Source organism: Odontesthes bonariensis, chromosome 12 (assembly GCF_027942865.1).
Source record: "Odontesthes bonariensis isolate fOdoBon6 chromosome 12, fOdoBon6.hap1, whole genome shotgun sequence".
NCBI lineage: Eukaryota > Metazoa > Chordata > Actinopteri > Atheriniformes > Atherinopsidae > Odontesthes > Odontesthes bonariensis.
Window position 1 is genome coordinate 18,272,951 of NC_134517.1, and position 21,247 is coordinate 18,294,197.

At 43.9% G+C, this 21,247-nt stretch overlaps 1 protein-coding gene across 2 annotated transcripts; it reads right to left on the minus strand.

The window, feature by feature from the left end:
• Positions 1–9,928: 9,928 nt before the first annotated feature.
• sik1 (salt-inducible kinase 1) lies at positions 9,929–19,923 on the minus strand. 2 transcript variants are annotated; one of them, XM_075479445.1, is made up of 14 exons: positions 19,648–19,921; positions 18,977–19,176; positions 18,752–18,868; positions 15,818–15,881; positions 15,538–15,699; positions 15,044–15,168; positions 14,823–14,946; positions 14,500–14,720; positions 14,177–14,326; positions 13,970–14,080; positions 13,608–13,833; positions 13,264–13,518; positions 12,955–13,144; positions 9,929–12,750 (listed from the first exon to the last, which is right to left on the minus strand). In XM_075479445.1, exons 2-14 carry the CDS (start codon positions 19,127–19,129, stop codon positions 12,231–12,233), a joined length of 2,418 nt encoding a protein of 805 aa, XP_075335560.1. In that variant the 5' UTR covers positions 19,130–19,176; positions 19,648–19,921; the 3' UTR covers positions 9,929–12,230. The 2 variants fall into 2 exon arrangements, with proteins under 2 accessions (XP_075335560.1, XP_075335559.1); XM_075479444.1 differs by having other exon boundaries at positions 18,752–19,176; positions 19,648–19,923.
• Positions 19,924–21,247: the final 1,324 nt, after the last annotated feature.

Sequence of the window (21,247 nt, forward strand, 5' to 3'; positions counted from 1 at the left end):
TGTGGCTTGTTCTTGGTTGTGCTGTGGCCGTTGATGGTTCTTTAGCTTTGCTCTGTGTGGACATGCACCTCATCTCACTTCCCCAATGGCGCTCGATATCTCCGCTTGTCTACTCTATTTGCCTTTTAGTCCCTCCAACCAGCGAGGCAAGCAGATGAGATGAGGACAGATACAAGTAGAGTAGCGACGAGGTGACAGGAATTTACCAAAATGAGATGTCCTTGGTTCAGAGAAGTCATTTTAAACCAATCAACTAAATATAAAGCATGACATAGCTGCGTCATCTAACCATTTTTAGTTACAGCCTGTCACTTTATGTGATCATTTCTGTCAGATGAAAATTGAATGCGTTTTTTGAACAAGTAGACAATTACTTTTAATACATTTTAAGTGAAGTATTAACATGCCACGCCCCCCCAGAGATGTCAAAGATGCCAAAAAAGAGAAAGAATTCTGCAAGGGATAATTAGATCCTCATTAAACCCAGCTGATGCAAAACACATTGGGTGAACATGATAAACATTGTCAGAACTATTCATGTCAGCATGATAAAATTAGCATATGGCTAAAGAGCCACTGGTATTGCCGTGGTAACTTTTAGATACCGACTGAAGCCTGTGGCAGAGATATAGATTTTGGCTACACATGTGATAACTGGGTCGGTTTATTGTTGCTTGTGTGGGATTTGGTGGCAAATAAAAACGTATGAAAATAATCTTAAAAGGAGACAGAAGGTGGAGAACAGCTGATAAATGGAGAGTGAGGTTTAATGTTGCGACTGAGAGACAGACTAATTCGGCACACAGCTGTTGGCTGGACTCAGGTTGGAGTGCAGGAGAGTAATGGAATGTAATGCCTGTAATGGAATGCTCACTCAGACGCCAAAGCCTACTGCACAATATTAACACAGCCCGACGTGCGTCATAGCTCTCACAGCTGACAGTGTTTCTCAGTGTGTGTGACTAAGTGTGTATCTTTGTGTTCTGCTCTTCTCTTTAATCTCTCTCTGCTGCAGTGTCACACCAGTCTGATGCTGGTGTGTGAGCCTCTGAAACAAAGTCCTAGGTAGCGTCGCCATAGTGACGAGAACAATGACGGGGTTGCACGTTAACGTAATGCGCAGGGCGAGTGCTATGAATGGAGTATGAGGCAAAAATGGCAATTGTTGTTCCTCAGAAAACGTAAAAGACAAAACTGCATCTAGAGAATATGATGATGAAAACCTTTACTGTCAAGTTTTTGTCAAAGCACTGTATTCAAATCTAAAGAGAGGAAATGCAAGTCAGTATTTAGACTTTTTTGAAGAGCAGCACAGCACACAGCTGACCACTTGAGCTTAATGTGGTGTGTTTCCCCTTAGTGTGCTTGTTGTGACTGTGTGGTCCCGAGTTACCACTCTTCATCTTCTGTTGTAGAAATTCAGGGGACAAAAAGGTCCAAAAAAGAGCAAACAAAATAAATTATTTTTACATCAGTGAAATTAAACTCAGTTCCACCTGGAACAGCCATTTTGCAAAGTATGGCTCACTCTCTTCAGGGCAACATGTCTCACCTAATCACCCTCATCTGCATAAGCCAGCTAGTCTAAAATGCAAAGATATTTATGAGCAATAGCTTCAAGGACTTTTTGTTGAAAACATGATCCCCAGAACACTGCATGGATGTGTGTGAAAACGTGTGTGAAATACCCTGATGATGTCGGGGCCAAGCATGTACGTACAAAAGGAACAAGATGCAAAAAAAAAAAGGAAGCATCCAATTCACTTAAATGGCACATGCACAGTCAGCATGCATGCTGCATGATTTCAAACTGTGGGCTGCATGTTTGCCTGGACCCATGCCGATTTGCAGGTGCAAGCACTTTGCATCAAACTAAGATCATTTAAACCTCAACATATAGGTACACAAAGATATACTCAGAGAGGAGACACCCATTCATGGTAACATGTCCATACATGCTGTATTCAGTTGTTTCTTTGTGTTGTTGGAAATTTTGTTCATTCATTGGTAAAATAAACAGGTCTGAGTTTGCTTGTAGCGAAAACAATACCCCAGTTCTGCTATAATCACCAGTGTGATTTTTTTTTTTTTTTTTCATCTGTTTCTACAAACCCAGATTTCCCAACAGCAGGGTGCTGATTAGCTGCAGCTGTCCGAGTGTGGGTGGATTTAAGGGTCAGGCTGAACCTGTTCCTCCTCCCCCAAATGAGACACTCAGGTTTCAAAGAAACCAAAACCGCTTTTCTGTAACCCTTGTTAATCGTTAGGTGATACGACAAAATGTGTTGCTGGTACTCAAGTTTTGTTTGAGCAATGCTGTGTTTGCTTTGTGTAAAACAAACAAGAAAGTTCCTTCCTGGCCTTTATTGTTTACTTCTTCTGAGGATACCATCAGCTTTAGCAAAGAGAGGCTGGAATTAAGAAACTAGTTCAAGTGAGACACTCTGATTTTCAGCCCAGATGTCTCTGGCTTGAGAGACATCGTTTTGAGTTTGGAAAACTCTTAACGTTTTAAGTGCTGCTTTTGCTTTCACCAGACAGATGCATGAACAATCTGCGAGAGCAGCAAACTCTGTTATGCAGAGTCTCGATGTGCACTTCCGAGTGCTGTTTATTTACTTAGCTCAGAGCCTCCACAAGTTCCACACATCCTCTGGTATTCATACTCGCCCCGCCAGAGAGCTTGATTATTAGCAGTGACGCATGTGTACAGTTTCTCACTCACGTACGCACAATTAGGAGGGTGCTAATCTCACAGGGAGAACAGAGATCTGGAAGCCTCTGCGGTGGCTCCACAAGAGTGTTCCTTCAAGTGTGTTTTTCCAGCTTCAGATTCAGGGCTTTTCATTTACAATAATTGTGGCACTCACACATTTCCCGTGGCTGACATGTGTTACTGACCTCACGAGCCTGAGTTCCCCTTTTGTCATCGGACTTTAACTTCCTCTCTCATCTGTGGCCCACCATTAGGATAGGAAGTAAATTTTACATTAGCACATTTATTTCAAGCATCTTCTGTCTCTTCTGCTTTTGTCGACAAAGAGTTTTGGAAACTTTTTTGATAAGCACATGCTGACTACTTTGACGACTGTTTATATGCATTCATACAGAGACCCAATACCCCGTCAAACACAAAGTAATTCCGTGGATGAAATATATCAAAGGATGCTAAAATGTTCACGTTTCGACGCTATCCTTATAAGAAAGGTTAGTGCGTCAGCACAAGGTTTAAATCAAACCTGACGTTTGTCTGCTGGGTTACTTATTGTAAGCACTTTGCTATGTTTTGTGGCGAGCTGTCCGTGTGTGGAGCCTTGGATTCTTCTCACTTCCTGTGTGTCTGCGTATGTGTGTGTGAACAGGATGTGAGATAGAATTGCCCCCCCCCCCCCCCCCCCAAGTGCTTTTCCAGAAATGCCTTGCAAGTCTCATTTAACTATCAGCTCTGCGTGAAAATCGTTTATTGCACTGTGGGAAATGAACAGTATTGTATCCCACATATCTAACAAAAAGGCCACAGCCAACAATGCATTGATTGCAGTGTTTTGAGTGTATTACACTCATGGGAGGCACCCATTGTCATCCAAAACAGATTGAAAGCCCAACAGTGACCCAGACCATTAGCACATAGGAAGGGTACAGTAATGTATTTTGAGCTAATCCCGTCTACACCACCCGAAACTCAGTAAGCACATTAACATTAGGCTAGGGAAAGAAAAAGGTTGCGATAGTAACACCAAAACAGAACTTTTGAAATGCATGTAAACATGCATGTCTGACCAAAATCGTACAAAATCAAGCCTCTCCAAACCATGCTAACACACCCAGGTAATACGGTTCAAATCACTCCTCCACATATTCGCTCAACTAGACTTAAATGGGCCTTGGAGGTGTAATTTTTCCGAAGTTCCATCTTTTTGCATCCTTTTGTAAAAACAACAAAGCGGAAGTGTGAATTGATACAGCTGAATTACCAAGCACCATTCAAGTAGCTTAAAGACAACATCTGTGCAGTGAATTCAGCTCTACTTACATGAAAAGCAGCAGAATGTCTTTCATGTCTTTACAGTCCACGGCGTCACAGTGTTGCACATACTTCGAAAGTAATTGTGGGAAAACGGTGGAGCATACGCTCTGCGCATGCTTTGACCCCGTTCCTCTCATTTACCACCACAAAAATGTTTCCAAATGACGCATGATACAGTGTTATGCAGGTCCAATCTCTGCCCCTCTTAACCTAGGACTTGTGTAATGACAGCAAATAAAACAAAGCTTGTAATTATAGAAGAACAGTTTTCAAATGTATTAAAGTATGTTGTAAAGACTTAATTAAATATCAATAAAGCTTTGAGATAATTCTGTGATAAACTTTAGATCTACCTTTTTTTTTCTTGTCTTCCATCACTTCTCATTTGATGTCTAAGTCTTATGGAAATATCCTGCTCTTCCTGTTCATGCATGTAGACTGTCATGCAGCACCAGGAGCTCGGGTGCAATTTGGACTGGTGCAACAGATGAGTCCTGTCTTTCTCTGCACTGGGTGACCCAAATGAACTGTAAGAACCTCGGGGCTCAGTTTACATGCACAGATACTCAACAAATGTTGCAGGGTTATTCAGTATGCAGAATTAGGTCCATAAATCTGCCACTGATATGTCCTCTGGACACTCCACAGACACTAATAAGGGCAGTTTAGCAGGGCTTGCACCCTATATAAATATGCAATATAGGGGAAAGGATCATCTTTGCAATGCTAACACATAAGCAGCCATCAGTATGCGAGCTCACTTTAAGCACAGCTGACACGTCAGTGTATTGCAGCCTCTGAAAGTCACAACCCAGTCATTTCACCGGGTCAGTTCAAGCTACATCTTGAGCCTTGTTTCAAACCAGCTCATGTTTGACCATTGCCTGGTTCTGGTTGTATTCCTTGCCTAGACAAATTCTTTAATTGGCATTGTATGAATAATTAGGAATTTGATGAATTAGAATTCAATTCATTATTTTGATTTGATTGGATTATGATTGCATTACAGTGAACTGGATTATAATTGGCTTCAAATAGACTGTATATCTGAAGTGCCTTAAGAGAACATTTGCAATGATTTAGCCCCACATAAATAGAGCTGAATTGACCAAAAGAAAAAAAAATTGAAAATCATAATGAAAAAAAAAAGAACAAATTGTAATTGTTGATAGCCATTGTGAAAGACTATTAGTGGCCAGGGATGGCTTCCTGCACTTACACTTACTCATTGGAGCAAAGCTGATGCAGCCTCTGACTGAACACACACACAATGCTGTCTGATCACTACAGTTTGTTATGTAGAGTGCACAGTGTAGTTTGGTATATTCATCAGTTCTGTCCCTTCTTGTAGACAGCCTCAGTGTTGCATTTCCAATTCAGTCTGATGTCCAGATCAACATCCAGATCACAAATTCACATAAACTTTGTTTAAGTTTGGCTCTGATGCTGCTTTTTATAATTATCTTATAAAAGTTTAAATGTAAGACATATAACAGTTTCTTTAGCGAAAGGACTCTCCAGCTGGACGTTGGGGACACCAATGAAGTAGCTTGAAGAGAAGTTCTTAACTTTACTCTAGTCTTCTGTTTGAGGCCCACAGGGTCCTCAGCTTAAAAACACCAACACTTTGTTCGCACTTTGACTTCAGAAAAGCTTTTGACTGTGATTGTGACCGGATACTGTGTCTCATAAGACTGCCACAGAAAATAAACACATTTGTATCTCACGGACTAATCTGCTGAACACGATCAAAGGCCTACATATCAGCTGTGTCTGTGACTGATGCTGGCAGAATTGTTCGTGCAGCACCGGCGTCTTATTTGGATTTCTGTGACTGACTTTTTAAAAAAGGTAAACCTCTCAAAGTAGCATCAGAGTTATCAAACGTAGTACACTTCTTTTAATCTTTCAGTATTATGTAATGGCAAGCGATCAATACTGTTTATATTCATTCATACAGAGACCCAATACCCTGTCACACACAAAGTAATTCCGTGTATGACATATATCAAAGGATCCAGAAAATGTTCATGTTTCGACGCTATTACGATAAGAAAGGTTATTGCATCACAGTTTAAATCACGTCTTTATGCTCTCGTCCTTGTTCACAGGATTATCCATATTGTCACAAAGCTTGTAAAACCTGTTCAGAGGTTTCAGTTCAAATACTAAACGAAGCAGCAAAGAAGAGCCATAGACCTGCGTTTGTTGAGCACGTCATCTTTTCTCAAATTTCACAACGTGCAGTTTGACTTCTTGGTGAGCCAATCTATCATCTTGGTATTTTCAGGTTCTGTCATTTTTTTTCTAAAATCAAGTTTTTAGTCTGTAAAATAATTACTTGACTGTTTGATCACTTATTTACACTGCGTGCCATTTTCTTGTTTTTTTGTTGTACGAAATCAAAAGATTTGTTCTCAAGCTCTCGGTGCCACAAGGTTTGGTATCCAGTCAGCACATCGGATACAGAAAAAGAACTGAACAACTATGGCCTCTTTGTTATTCAATTCAATTCAACTCGGTTCAATCATTTTGATCTCGTCAGAGCTGACGTAAAATGGTGGGCGGTGTCTGATCAGGCCACTGGAGCTGACCAATGAGAGCACAGTGGAATTTTTGGGAGGAGATCAGCCTCCTTGCCTCTGTTGTCATGTAAATATGAGCGAGCAAATGGCAGTCCTGCCAAGGGGTTTCATGGGTACGTCCAGAGGTAAACACTAAACTACTAACTAAAGGTTATTTCCTTTTATCCAAGTCATGTTAAAAATCATTAAACTCACGTGAGAGTTAGAAGACCGTAACTAAATCAGATTACTGTCACCTGTCGTCATCGATATCAACGATTATAAAAACAACGATAATGATGAATCGTCAAGAATTATGAGTGGACTGATATTTCTTTTAAATCTTTGCTTCTGTTCAAGTTTGCCAGATAGAATCACACAATTCCTCTGACAAATGTAGTTCTTTGGATTAAAATGTTCTATCTGCATTAGATAGGTCTTAATATTGGGATTTTTAAATATGTTCAATTTTCATGTGTAAACGAGACTTCTTTGACTTCGGATTTTTGCTGTTTGGAAAGCAAAAACTTTGATGCTCTGCATCTAAAAATTGATCAGACAGCAGACAGGACCTTATAGCTCGCAGCTGAGTAAAGCTGAGAAAAGCATTTGTATAACATTTCAAAAAGAAAAACAAAAAATGGGACAAGTTCCTGTAAAGGCACAGCCGATGTTTTGACAATTTTAGCAAAACATTACGGATTTGCATTGCAGAAATGGACGCAGTGGAGCCTTGAGATCTTCTGCTTCTTGATAAACAGAAACTCAGACGCATCCTTTTGTGATGATGACTTCTGGCTGATGTGTTTGAGGCAGCTGGAACTGTAATGAACAGAGCTCCTTTCAAGCTGAGCCCTCACGAGCAGCTACCCGGCGGTCGTGGGCCAAATGTCAAGCCATATGCGGCACGTGGAAATATGAGTCAGTGAAGTGGGCTCTAACACTGTGAATCTGTACATGTAGCGAGCAGCAAAGCGACACATTTCAGCCCTGCAGAAAATTATAAAGACTTTCTTACTTTCTTATCTAACTGGAGATAATGGCCCTCATTTATCAAGCCGTCGTAGAAAGCATCGTATATATGAGCGGAGAACTCGTCGTACGCAGAGGCTCAAGTGAGATTTACAGAACATGCGTACCACACCAATCCCATCGTAAGACCGAGCGGCTGTTGATAAATCCGGCGGCCGAAATCCATAGTAATGATCCTAACCACGCCTTCTACAAAAAGGGGTTGAGAGGCCGCACCTCTAGAATTTGCGACATGGAAAGACGAAAGGCGGCAAAGAAACGCTGTCAACAGTGTTGACAGCTGGGACGGCTGTCAACAGCGTTGGTGATGTAAATCGCAGACCGGACGAGTTATGTATTTTCCCCTACTGTGATGGTCAATAAAATGTGATAAACTCCAGATTAAATGAAATCTAAAATTGAACGATGTTTTACTTTTTCTCCAATAAGATCAGGAAGAAGTGGTCCGATATGAAATTGGCCAAAAGGTCGCAGCTCTCCGACGCAGCATGTCACAAACGGGGGGGGGGGTCCGATCCAGGTTTGGATTCGAGTGCCTTGGAGGAGAGGGTGGCTGGCGTGATCGGAGCTACGTCCTCATCGGGCGTGCCAGGGAAACTTGACACTGATGTGCCCATGCTAGAGCTCGAGAATGGTAAGAATGACTGCACACCCAAGACGTTTAAATAAAACAGTTGCTTTAATATTCAACACAAATGAGGTTCCTAATCAAACTAATATTTTTCATTCACAGATGAATCCGAAGTGGCATCCGGCCAACCTGACCCGCGCGACGAATACGCGGCCCCGTCAACATCCGAAGCCTCTGCCTCTGCCTCTGCCCCCCGGTCTGCAGCGTCACACCGGCCAGCCGTGTTGACCACAGGGGTCCTAGAAAGACAAACAGAGATCGTGAAGTGGATGATGGCTTTAACACACATCATGCAATATCGACAGTACATTGAAAGACATAAATGAAACACTGAAGTCACAGAATGAATGCTGAAAGAAATCCTTGTTCTCCTTTCTTTTTTCCTTGAATAACAGAATGCTTACCAAAAGTCAGAATAGCTGAATACGTTCCTCTCTCCTCCTGAGCGCTCTTGGCTGTGCAGGCTGGTGGTAGGGATCTCTGGGTGCGGGGTCCTCTGGATGTACATCTGGAAATGGCACTCCATTTTTTTGGGCAATGTTATGGAGATCCCCGCATGCAATAATAATATTGCATACCTTTTCGGGAGTATAGGGTTTCCCCCGCAGCCGAGAGACAGATCCAGCTTTAGGAGCCCTATACACCTCTCCACAGTGGCACGCGGGCGCGTATGCGCAGTGTTAAAGCGCCTCTCCTCTTCGGTGTGAGGGTGCGCGGTTGAATAATGAGCCATCACGCTTCCAATTACGGAGTTGTACTTGTTTAATTTATTTAATTTGCGTTTATGTTTATATTTATGTTGAAGTCAAATAAAACATGGGCCTTCTTTAAAGTGATAAGTCTGTAATTTTAACCTATAGGGATTTGTTGCGACTCCTGAGCACGCACTAGTGACGCTGCTGTATTGCAGTCACCGCAAGTCAAAATGGAAAAGTGCGTACACCGGCCTCAGACCTGTCGTGGCGATTTCATCTTTCCTGCGTTCACGATGGATTTGATAAATGCCAACCTTTGCGCAGAACAGAACGTACACACGACCTACGCACGTTTTTCGTCTTACGCAAGTTTGATAAATGAGGGCCAATGAGCGGGCAGGGAGGGAGGGATGAGGGAGGGATGGGAGAGTGCAGCAGAGTTCATTTGGCTCAGGGACAGTTTGGCTTCTCCTGTTGCGGTTGCGTCATTCGACTCCTACATGGCTCTTCCCGACAGACGTCAGACACCTGTCTCTTCAGCAGGAGGGTCATAAGGGTGTGATGCATCATAGTCAGCGTCACTCTACAGCACAGCGTGACCATCGACAGGAAGCCTCGTCATTAGTTTGTGAAAGAGGATTGGGAAGTGTTGTATCCAGTAAAATACTGAACGTTACTGCCAAGAGTTTGTCATCTTGTACCATCTGCGTTCAATATCAGTGTTGAAATGCTCAAGTATGTATTGGTAGGTGCGTAAGTGAAGTCCAAAAGGGTAAAAATGCATTAAATAGTTTAAAAACACCACACAAACTTTGCAGGACAATTAAGACGCACAAAGGCCTGCATCTTTGTGTGCTTAACTTTAGCTCAGGAGGCTTCGTTAGCATCCTTTCAAACAGGAACTCGAATTAAAGATTCAATAAAGTGGAGCATGAAAATGTTAATATGATCCAAAGAGGCAGGGAAAGGACACAAACAGTTTAGGAAGTGAACTTTATTCAAATAAATAGCCACATAAATACACAATCTTTCCTGAACAAACCTTTTCTCTCCTTCCCTTCCCCTGTCTGTTCCTCCCCTCCACACTCACTCACACATCCACACACACACAAATTTGTGGTCATGCTCACGCAGTCAAGTAACAAATAAAAAAAACAAAACACGAAATACTTCTTATTATCCAAAGTTTATCAAAAGGGTCATCTAACAGATTTTGCATCAAGTCTTAGTGTTTCAACAGTTACTGTGACTTTTTTTCCATCATGAGAAAACAAACAAACAAAAAAAAAAAAATCAATAACAAGGAATACGAATAAAGTGCAAATTCTGCTTCGGTTTAAACAGCAAGCTCAAAGGTCAAAGTAAATATCAGAGGGGCTTCTGGGTGAATGGTCGCTAATGGAGCCATCCATCGTTCTTTCTTCAGCGTCTCGAGCGGAGACGGAGAACTCTGATCGTTTGTTTGTTCGGACAAAGGCACAAGTTGTCGGTGGTGAGTGCAGTCAACCAAAAACCGTCGGGCGGAAATGTCAACACTGCATGTTTCCAAGGTAGAACTTGGTAAAAAAAACACTGCTTTCCTACAAAAAGTTTCACAGATACAAGAGAACTAAACTTACAACGCACACCGCTCACTGCTTTGTACACGTCGTCTGAACTGTCGGCGCAAATACATTTCTAGCCACTGAATAAAGTCAAACTTCCTGCACAATATGGTATTGCTATTTTGTAAATTTTTTTTTAACAATTTTTATTTGTTTAGTTCTTTTTCTTCCTCTTTTCTAGAAAAGTAAAAAAAAAAAATCGAGTGAGAACACCACCATGGTCCTGATAGTAACAGCTAGAGATATCGACAGTAGGTGTAGCGTTTGGACGTGGTGGCAGCGGGAGCTTTTCTCCCAGCGAAAGCTGAGGTGATCATAGGAAAACGGGAGCCGACCACCATGCTACATCTTGAGACAGCATTTGAAGATATCGTCAGTAGTGTGTTTTTGATAGATCACCAATGCTTTGTGCTGTTCACTCTTTGGTAAACCCCAGAAATTCTTCCTTTCAGTTAAAGAACTACAAGCATGCTGCAGTACACACACACACACACACACTCAAAAAAAGCAGCATATTTGAAATGCCTTCCACTAAATCACTACACTGTCATGTTGTCGTGTTACATAACAAGTACCTTTTACGGTCGGATGGCTAGCAACAGCAAGATCAAACATATTAAAAGCAAAAACAAACCAAAAAAAAAAAAACCTCAGGCAAACATACAGGTAATTCTGATAATTTTAGGCAGAACCTCATCTTTCCATTGTTATTCCATGTAAAATATTGCACTGTTCCCACAGTCTTTGTTCTGTCCGTATGAAAAACACGTATCCTCAGAAAGTCTGGGACTGACAAACACCTTGTTCGTGGATTTTGAGGAGAGTTTTTGAAATTGTTACCTTGTTGCCTGAGGAGGTAGTGAAAGCAACTGACATGAAGGTGCTGAGCAAATGGCTTCACACACAAAAGTTTCCTTCTACCGAGCCGACTGATGTACCTGTTGTGCTTTTCTCACTCAGCGAGACTCTACGTTCATTCAGTTTTGGCTGATGAGGAGTTCGCACTCTTTTGTTGCAGCTTGAGGTAAAAGCATTTGCGTAGCTAAGATAACCTTGTGGAAAAAAAAAAAAAATGTCACAGTTTCAATACAACTTAAAATCCTTCAGGGCACTGTACTGCATGATCATTGCGCTGCTACGGAGAAATGTCTCTTCGGAAAGGCGAACAAAGTGGGGAGAATGAATCAAGAAATAATTTTGGTCTTCCGTCCAGGCAAGTGAAAAACATACGCAGAACATATGCAAAACGGCAAAAAAAACGATCTGAGGAGGAAGCCTTCCTATTTAAAAAACAATAAAAAAAGTTAACTTAGACAGCATAAAAACATGTGAGAGACAACGTATCGGCTAATGTCAGCTCTTGTTTCATTCAAGTGAGTCTGTCAGAGAGCTGGAAGAGTCTTTCAGTCTATTATTGCTTCTCTGGCTGTCCGAACCTAACGCCTCATCCAGAGTTTGGTTATTGCTTAGTCTTTAGCTTATATGATCTCAGAAACATACACACATTGAACACATATGTGTGCACACATTCTCACATGTGTACCTCATTGTAAATAATGTGTACGTTTGCCGCTTGCATCTTCTTTTTGTTCTTCTTCGTCACTTGTGCTCTTTTCTTCGAGGCTTCGCATCAAGTCATCTTTCCTGTGACCGGTGAGATCACGAGGGGCCGATGTTTTACTTCACCATCACACAGCTGCTGAGCTGCTGCTGTCCAGCCAGAACCAGCTCCTGCATGCTTGAATCTCCGCCGGGGGTCGAGCCCCTGCCCCACATGGCTGGTTTGGATGGGATGAGGAGGGAGCCCGGCGTTGCAGAGTGATGCTGCTGCTGTTGGAGGCCGTTGAAAGGGTGAGTATGGGGCTGCTGGCTGATGTGCAGACGTGCCTCGAGAAGGTAGGCGGCGGACGCCACAGGCGACAGTGAGGAGGTGTAGCAGGATGAAGAGGACAAGGAGCAGCCAGAGTAGGAGGTCTCGAGGTTTTGATGCCAGGGGCCCCGCTGTAGACCTGCCGAAGCTTGCTGAGGAGGCAGGGTGGACTGGGCAGGGCTATCAAACATGGAGGAGGAAGCAAATATGGAAGTAGGCGGAGGTGAGGACGACTGCTGCTGTGTCAGGAAGAGCAGAGGATTCTGGGTAGGGCCTGTTTGAGTGGCTTGGACCTGAGGCTGTGGTTGGTGCTGAATCTGCAGCATCCTGGAAACAGACAAAATATCAGATTAAGTACTAAATCTGGACAAAATCAAGACAGCTGCATCCCCAAAATCCAACTTAAGGGAACTCGAGGGAAAACTCGAGGAAGTTCTGCATTAGTAGAACATCTACTCTCACAATTTGAAAACGTCTTATCGACCCATGGGCTTTAATAACAGGGTCCTTTCATGTCATAGCGAGTCTCACCTTTGCTGGTGCAGCACCTCCTCCAGCATGCTGCGGTGCTCAGAGAGGGCCGGACCAATCGACCCTCGGCTGCCGCGGTTACAGGGGGGTGGAGGAGCAACCTGCCTCGTCAGACCCTTGATCTTATTTAATCCTAGAAGCCCTTTCGTGCGTGTGTTTTTCCTCAGCTGTTGGCGGAAAGCTTTGAGGCCTGTGGAAAGGCATGGGAAAATGTTACGCAATACGCCCATGAAGCTCTAATGTGACAAAGTACAAACGAATACCGGCTTAGATAATGTGGGAGGCGCTTTAGTGGTCATGCTCCGGTACCTTGTGTAAGGGAGGTGTCTGAGGCTCTGCGACCCTCCTGGAAGCTGGCAGCGGGCAGGCTGCCCTGCACCTGGGGCAGGAGGTGGGAGGAGAGAGCCAGGGGCGCTCCGGCAGGCAGCAGAGCTCCACCTCCGGCCCCTGAGGCCAGAGGTGTTGACATCTCTCCCATAGCAGTGTGTAAGGAGGGGGCAGGACTGGATGAGGACTTCACACAGCTGTCAGATGAGGCTCCATCTGAGGGGCTGACCACAATGCCTATGAAAAACAGGACAGGGCAGACGTTAGATTCTATGCTGCTGGCAGAGTGAAGCTTATGTGTTTTTTCATGTGTTTCTGATACTTACATGGAGGATTGCACTGGTGGAAACGGGCAGAAACCTCAGCCAGCGTGTGCCTGCGGGAGGTGGTAGTCGGTGGAAGCAGGGGGCCGAGAGTTTGAGTGGCCTCCTCCTCTTCCAGGTCTCTAGGCCGCACCTCCTCGCTGATGCTCGTCTCCAGCAGGCTGTTGGGTGAAATGGAGCGGTTCCAGAGCAATCTGCTCAGGCTGGCCTCCACTGGGAACACCACACGCTGAAAATCAGAGGGACGCAGACTGTTAGCCACTCACTGACAGGGGAGCGGGACAATGCACGTTTTTGTGGCGTATTAGTACACACTTAATACTGTGAGCCGCAAAAGGTTGTCAGCTTTTATCTAACAAGCTTACCTGGAATAATCCGCCTTGGTCACACTCCACCTCTGAGAACACAGGAGGAGTGTTTTTGGCTGGAAGTGAAAAAGATGTAGTTCTAAAACTGTCGGTGGACTCCATTATCACCTAGGAGCAAGCAGAAAGCACCGAGCACTTTAGACTTCAAGCAGAGGGTTGGATCAAGACTAGCTTGAGCTCGCTACATCCAGATGGAGTGCTGACCTCTGGGGCGCTGGAGTCGGAGGTGCTCCTGGGTCTCTGGCTCCAGGTTCCACAGTGACGACTGAGCTGCTGCGTGCGATGCTCTCGCACTCTCTCCAGCAGCAGGTAGTAAATAGCAGAGAAGTGATTGTAGCTGCTGCTCTGCAGAGACTGAGGAAAAGGAGAGTAGATTAGTGAGTGTATTCACAGAAAGAATTATGGATTTGACTAACAGTACTGAAAACAGTATTCTTCTCTTGATGCTAATCATCTCAAACTACCACCTAATCATTACCCCGCCCACTTCAATTAATCTTTTTTTTTTTTTTTTTTGGCTCAGTCACCTCGATAGTCCTCTGGCGGTCGATGCCCAGTGTGTTCATGATGCCCAGCACAGGCTCGCTGTAGTCGCCCAGGTTAGAGTTGTACTCTGTGAGGGAATGGCTCAGGGTCTGATGGGCGGCTGTTGGGTCCGCCAGCATCCAGCGGTGTTGCTTGATCTGGGCCACGGTGATCCTCTTGGCTGGATCCACCACCAGCATCTTACGGATCAGATTTTCACAGTCTGGAGGATGAAAACCACTCGTCAGTCTCTGATTGTGCTTAATTTACACAGAATTAGTAGCCGGCGGTAATTGCTTTGATCGCATGTCAGGATAATGGATACCTTGGGACATGAAGAAGGGGATTCTGAATCGTCCCTCGGTGACTCTCTGTCTGAGAGTAGGAAGGCTGGGTCCATCAAACGGAAGAGAGCCGCAGACGAGAACGTAAAGCACCACTCCAAGACTCTGTGAAGAAAAGAGCAAGAATGAGGATGTAATCGCTCATTTTTAAAAAGGTGACTTATTCCTTCTTTAGCTGAAAATGTTCCTGTTGGAAGCTTACCCAAATGTCCAGCTGAGGCCCCTCATACTCTTTCCCCTCGAACACTTCAGGGGCGGCATAAGGTGGGCTGCCACACCATGTAGACAGAGGCTCTCCTGCATTGTAGAAGTTTCCAAATCCAAAGTCTACAAGGCAAAGACAGAGGTGCAGATGTAGATGTATTACTATCCACTTAAGTATGTGTCAATGAGACACTGCTCACACAAAAGAATGGCTGTTCTCTGCTCTAAGGGTTGAGTTGTTTTTATAAATGAGTGTGCGCTTGATGCTGAGCTCATTTCCGCTGGTTAATATTAGTCTGGGTAAAATGAGTTAATTATTCACATTTAATTAGCACGGAGACAGAACAACATTGATTTAATTAGAGCCGTTTAGGAATCCCAAAGCAGCAAATACTTCCTCGGAACCAATTAACTCTGTCTCACGTTGTACGGCAGCTTCTTGCCAGCAAACTAGTAACCATAGCAACAGTAAACGATGTACTGCGGGCTTACCGGCCAGTTTGATGTTCATGTTGGCATCCAGCAGCAGGTTCTCGGTTTTGAGGTCGCGGTGAACGATGTGGTGTCGATGGCAGTAATCCACCGCCGTGAGAATCTGCCAGAACTTTTTTCGTGCCTCATCTTCGCTCATGCGGCCATTTGAGGTCAGGTGGTCTGGAGGGACGGAGGATAATTTAGTTCAAGTCCACACGTGAGACAGAAGCGTCGTGGGGTTCATCTGTCAGACTAACGGGGGTTCGAAAGATGTAGCCTACATTAGATGGGAACTCACCAAACATCTCTCCATTCTTTGCATACTCTGTCACGATATACAGCATATCTTTGGTCTCCATGACCTACGAGAAACAAAGAGGGAAAAACAAGTTCAAACCACCTGGATAATGGGCAGCCGATGAAATGAAGAACACGTGTAAACGGTAAAATCTGTATGAGTATTTCAGTGCAGCCGGCTTTGGTCACTTCTAATCACCAAATCCTTCTCATATAGTTGTTATCCTATACGTGGAAAGTCAGCGTTATTTTTGTTGGTTTTTTTCTGATACGTGTGGTATCGGAAAAAAAACAAAAACAACAAAAATAACGCTGACTTTCCACAAACTTCCCTTTTACATAAGCCAGCCAACTTCCTGCTTGAATTCTTATCATCACTTTAAATCCATTCACATACGTCAACACAAACACAAAAAGAGAAATGCTTCACATACACACACACCAGCAGATTAAATGGTTGGGAATGTTTCCCCGAGGCTGATACTTGTTAGCAAAGGAATGCTTGGTGTTCAATTTCAAACTTCCTCCTATCTCCATATGTCAAAGAAATACTGCCATGGGTTCACACAGGCTGTTCACATGGGTCCTGTCTTGTGTGTTTAAAACAGCGTACGTGCAGTCACTCAACACTGAGCACACAGCGTGGGACGGAAAAGACAAAATTCCAAGTCCTTTCCTGGAGCTCGCAGACCGTCTCCATTTCCCTTGAGAGGCCTCCAGGACAGAACAGTTGAGCTGAGAGGCTGCACAACAAAGCAATTTTCGTCATACGACAAAGGCCTGCGTGGATAATGCTGCAGGCCAGCGCTGAACTAAATAACACCAAATTCCACTGAATGGAAGGGCTTTATTCTTTCCAGCCAGCAGGCTCTTAAGAAAAGCCAGGAGAGAACATTCAATACAAACACGTCACCGGGCAGGAAATGGTCTTTATCTGCGAGATAGGACAGATCTCTGGAGCTCAGTCACCTTGAGGTGATGCTCACGTCACAGCTGGGAAGAACAGACATGGCAATGTCAAGAGCCATTTCCACGAAACAGTATTTTTCCTTTCAATTGCCGTAAAACAGCTTTAAAGATACACCTTTATCGGTCTAATGCTTGAACAAATTTAGGTTTTACAACAAGGCAACTCAAGAGTTTACACTCAGCCTGCTACAAGTGGTAAGTGTGTAATAGATACAAGGTCAGAGAGCGGCTGAGACAACCAGGAGGGGAGAGGCTTCAACGACCCTTAACTAAAGAGGCTCAATGCATCTTGTTCCCGTGAGCCTGGTGACAGTGGATTTGTCACACCAGAGGTCTCAAAAGGATCCCAAAAAACTGCGCAAAGACGACGACGTCGCCCCTTGAATCACAAGACTGTCTTATGCCGCAGTAAGAGGGGAATGAGGTTATGCAGTGGCACGTAAGATCAAGTATCAACCATCTGACTAGCATCACCTCGGACAACCCAAGGGCACGAGGTGAGCATCATACAGGATGTAGGCCGATGTCAGACCGCAGAGCAGTGAGACCAGCCGGGTGATGCAGTCTTACGGTTTATCATCGGTTAAGAGTTCTCTTGGATAACTGCGCAAAGTACATGTGACTACATGTGACAAGACGACACGTTTTGAAGTAAAAAAAAGCCCAAGAAGGATTTATGTGCATGTCTGACAGTAGCTGTAAAACACAATATACCCAGAAGCTTTCATCAGCTCAATTTCAACAAAGACATTTTTATATTTGAAATAAAATAATCAATTTCCTCCCACAATAGTTTTTACGTAAATGGAATATATATAAGTACATTATTTCCTCATTCATTCTATGACGGTGCTGTTTCACATATACCCTTTGTGTTGCTGCATGATCAATACAGAGCCAGAATTAAACCAGCGCTGCAACTGAAATGGGCAAAACATAAAGATATTTATGTTTAAAAATATACCTCAACGATCCTTCAGCTACTATAAACGGCCACCAATCAATTGCTCAGGCTAATGATTGTTTCAGCTTTACATTTTATCAAATGCTCCTCTGCTAATGAGGGAAATTATTGTGGGGCTTCTTAGAAAAACAACATCAGGCCCAAATTATTGCAGTTCAGACATGATTTCATGTTCGATAGCTTTCTCGGCTGCTTAAAACCGGGCGTCAGGTTATCCTCAAAATCAGCAAAAGAAAAGAAAACAAACAAAAAAATAAAAATAGAAAGGATGCCCGCGCGTTTGTGTGCACGGGTGAGTGTTTGTTGCCAGACCTGTGCCAAAGTGCTTGCGAGGTCAGCTGAGCTGAGGAAAAAAGCCGATTCCCCTGCTAAGTCTTCAATTTGATTAGGAGTAAGGCAGCGCTTTGTGGAGGGGCCTTCACGTGACGGGCAGACACATTGCACTAGGCTTTAACAGGTGCTAATTGGGCTCAACGCTACACTGTGTACACTTCCACTCACCCGACTGTTCTTTTACCCTTAACACTGCAATCACCTCTACAGTGCCATTATATAACTGCAAACATCAGAGATATGCATTGTTCCCACCACCGACTAGTGCCCATAACTGTCCACACACACACACACACACACTCAGAGGGAGGTCAAAAGGGATTGCACTAATACTGTTGTGCTGTACTTATGATTCAGAGTACTCTGAGAATCAGCAGCTCACCACAAGCTTTTCAAAACCACTTAGGTAGCAAATGCCACTTATTTTTGTCACACATTAATGCCACTGCTGCATCTGCACATCTGCGATTACAGAGCCCGACGCTCTGCAGCGTAACAGTGTGGTTGAATTTGAGAATGATTTAATTTTCATTTTTAAAAAACATTCCACACCGCATTCATGCATGCATTCAGACGGGCTCCCCTGCACATGGCGCCAGCACAATCCAGCGCACAACCACACGCAAGGCAAAACAGCAGCAATTCGGAGGGGTTGAAGATAATTCCCACCTGGTAGAGTTTGATGATATGGGGGTGGTTCAGCAGCTTCATTATCTGCACCTCTCTGTAAATCTTCTCCAGGTTAGAGGGATTCAGCCTGGTCTTATCGATGATCTTTATGGCCACCTGAAAAAAAAAAAAATGTATACATTTATAGCATGCAAATTTAAAAAAATAAAAACATGCATCATAAAAAAATGACTGCAAATCCAGATGTTGGGAAATACTGCCGACCTGCGTTTTGGTGACTTTGTGTTTGGCCAGTTTCACCACTGCAAAGTTTCCTTTACCCAGGGTACGGATGATCTCATAGAAGCCGACCTGCAGGGGCCTCCCTTGGGCAGGGCTGGGCTGAGCAGCCCTGCTGGTCTCTGTCATGATCACCATGGTGCACCAACTGTAGTTACAGCGTTGGGATAAAAGAAGGCTTGTACCTGCAGAGAGCAACACAGAGGTGCATATTGTGAATAATTTCATTGCTGACAGACGTTTATTTGTCGCATTTCATCTCTTAAATCAACGTATAAAGAGTCAGCGTGAAACATTTCTCGTAAAAATGAATAGTTTTTCATTTTTGTGGCAGGGCACCCTGGAGTTAGACGTTCGTAAATGATAGTGAGTGAAAAACACATTTCTTCATTTGAATTTCAGTTGTAAACAAAGCTTTAAAGCTGATCGGTATTCTGTGAAAATATCATTTATTGTGGAGCCCTCATTGAGGGACAAAATATTGAGATATTGAGATTTTTTTTTTTTTTTTTTTGGAATGAAAGTAAGAGAAAATAAAGTGGAATGAACTAAAACCGGAAGATGAATCTTTTGGCTGAAGAAGAAAAATGACATTTTTTTTGCAGACTAAATTTCAACTCGTAAAATGTTGGTAGTTCTTAAGGAGCAAGTCTTACCTTAAAATGACATAAACCGCCTTCTCACACAGTTCTGACAGCCGTGTGACGAAAAGTAAACCATTCCACCAGGGCCACGGATCACAAACACATTGCAGGGGAAAACCAGTGGGGAAACCTCGCGGAGAAACTTTTCCTCCCGTCCTCACTGGTGAGTTTAAACAACAAGTCTGTGGGCCCGGGACTGCGCTGCGGCCGGTGTGTGCCTGTGAGCTCCGCCGGAATGCAGAGCTGAGGGCTTCGGCACTCACAGGGGGAACTCCTCCTCCTCCTCCTCTTCCCTCCCTCTCCTCGCCCCGCCACCATAACAAATTGATACCCACCTTATTTACGTCACACCCGCGTCAGAGCTCCGAGCTGGTTGCAAGGCAAGGCCGGACCCGAGCGCAAGGCAAGGGTTGCCGAGCAACCGCGCGGCTCAGGCGCACGGTGACGCGAGTGCTGATGAAGGGGTTGCTTGGCGATGGGGACAGTGACGTCAGTCGTAGAGACGTGTCACCACGTGATGTTTCCCTTTGCCGGGCTGGAGCTCGCGGGCCTGCCTCGCTCTCACTATTCCTCTCGCAGAGAGGCTGCGCGCGCGGATTCAGCAGGAGAAGAAACAGAAAGCAACTGGTGATTGTTCACATATATACATACTGTATGTGTGAAAAATGCACGTTAATAACTGCAAAAGTCATGCACACAACGTTCCATCAATTTAGACTTATTGCACTGGCTTTTACTTGAAGCCTTAAGTCAAATCTAATATCAAGATCCTATTACAAATCCCCCAGTTATTTGATGATAATTAAATGATTTCTTTTTATCTCTGAAATTGAATTTAGTTCTGACAAGAAGTGTAACGTCGCACTTCACGTGTTCACCATTAGGAGATTACTTTGACTGCTTTAAATGTAGCTTGCACGTTCGCTCAGCTCAGTGCTTCCCGATTTGTCGGGGTCAGAAGCCTCCTGGGGGGCAGGGTGGAATGGTGGGGTCACCAAAAAGATCTTTGGGGTCATGAAACTATTATTGTGCTCGGAAATAAGAGACAAATCCCTGTGACAGATATGAATGCTGTTGCTCTGATGCCGGTCTAAATGCTGGTAATGCCTTATAACAGATTGGTATCTTACTTAATAGCAGAATTAGAGGTAAAAAAAAAAGCAAAGCTTTTTTCCATGAGCTTTCTTTGAGGTGATCATGTTGATGATGGTGTAAGAGGATGGGTATACTTGACTAACTGTGCCAGTAAAATGATAGATATGATAGATATGCCTCTAGATAGTTTGTGACATCAAAAAAGTCCTTGGATATGATGCACCCAACATCAGCTGTACCCTGCTGATTTTCAGTACTGAGGGTGTGCGCCTTCCTTCTCCTTTACTTCTCACTGAGCTGCAGCTTAAAGCTTACTGGGGATTTTCCTCTGGTGGTGCCATTTTGTATTCAGTACAATAGCAGGGAACACAGGACATATTCACTGCAAATTAAAGCTGGTGTTTGTGCGTGTTTGTGTTGTTGCTTGGCAAACCTCCTCTGATTATCAAATCGGGAACATTAACATGATGTCCAGAGACAAAGCTGCCAAAAGATGCCTGCTCTCTCTGGCCTGCAA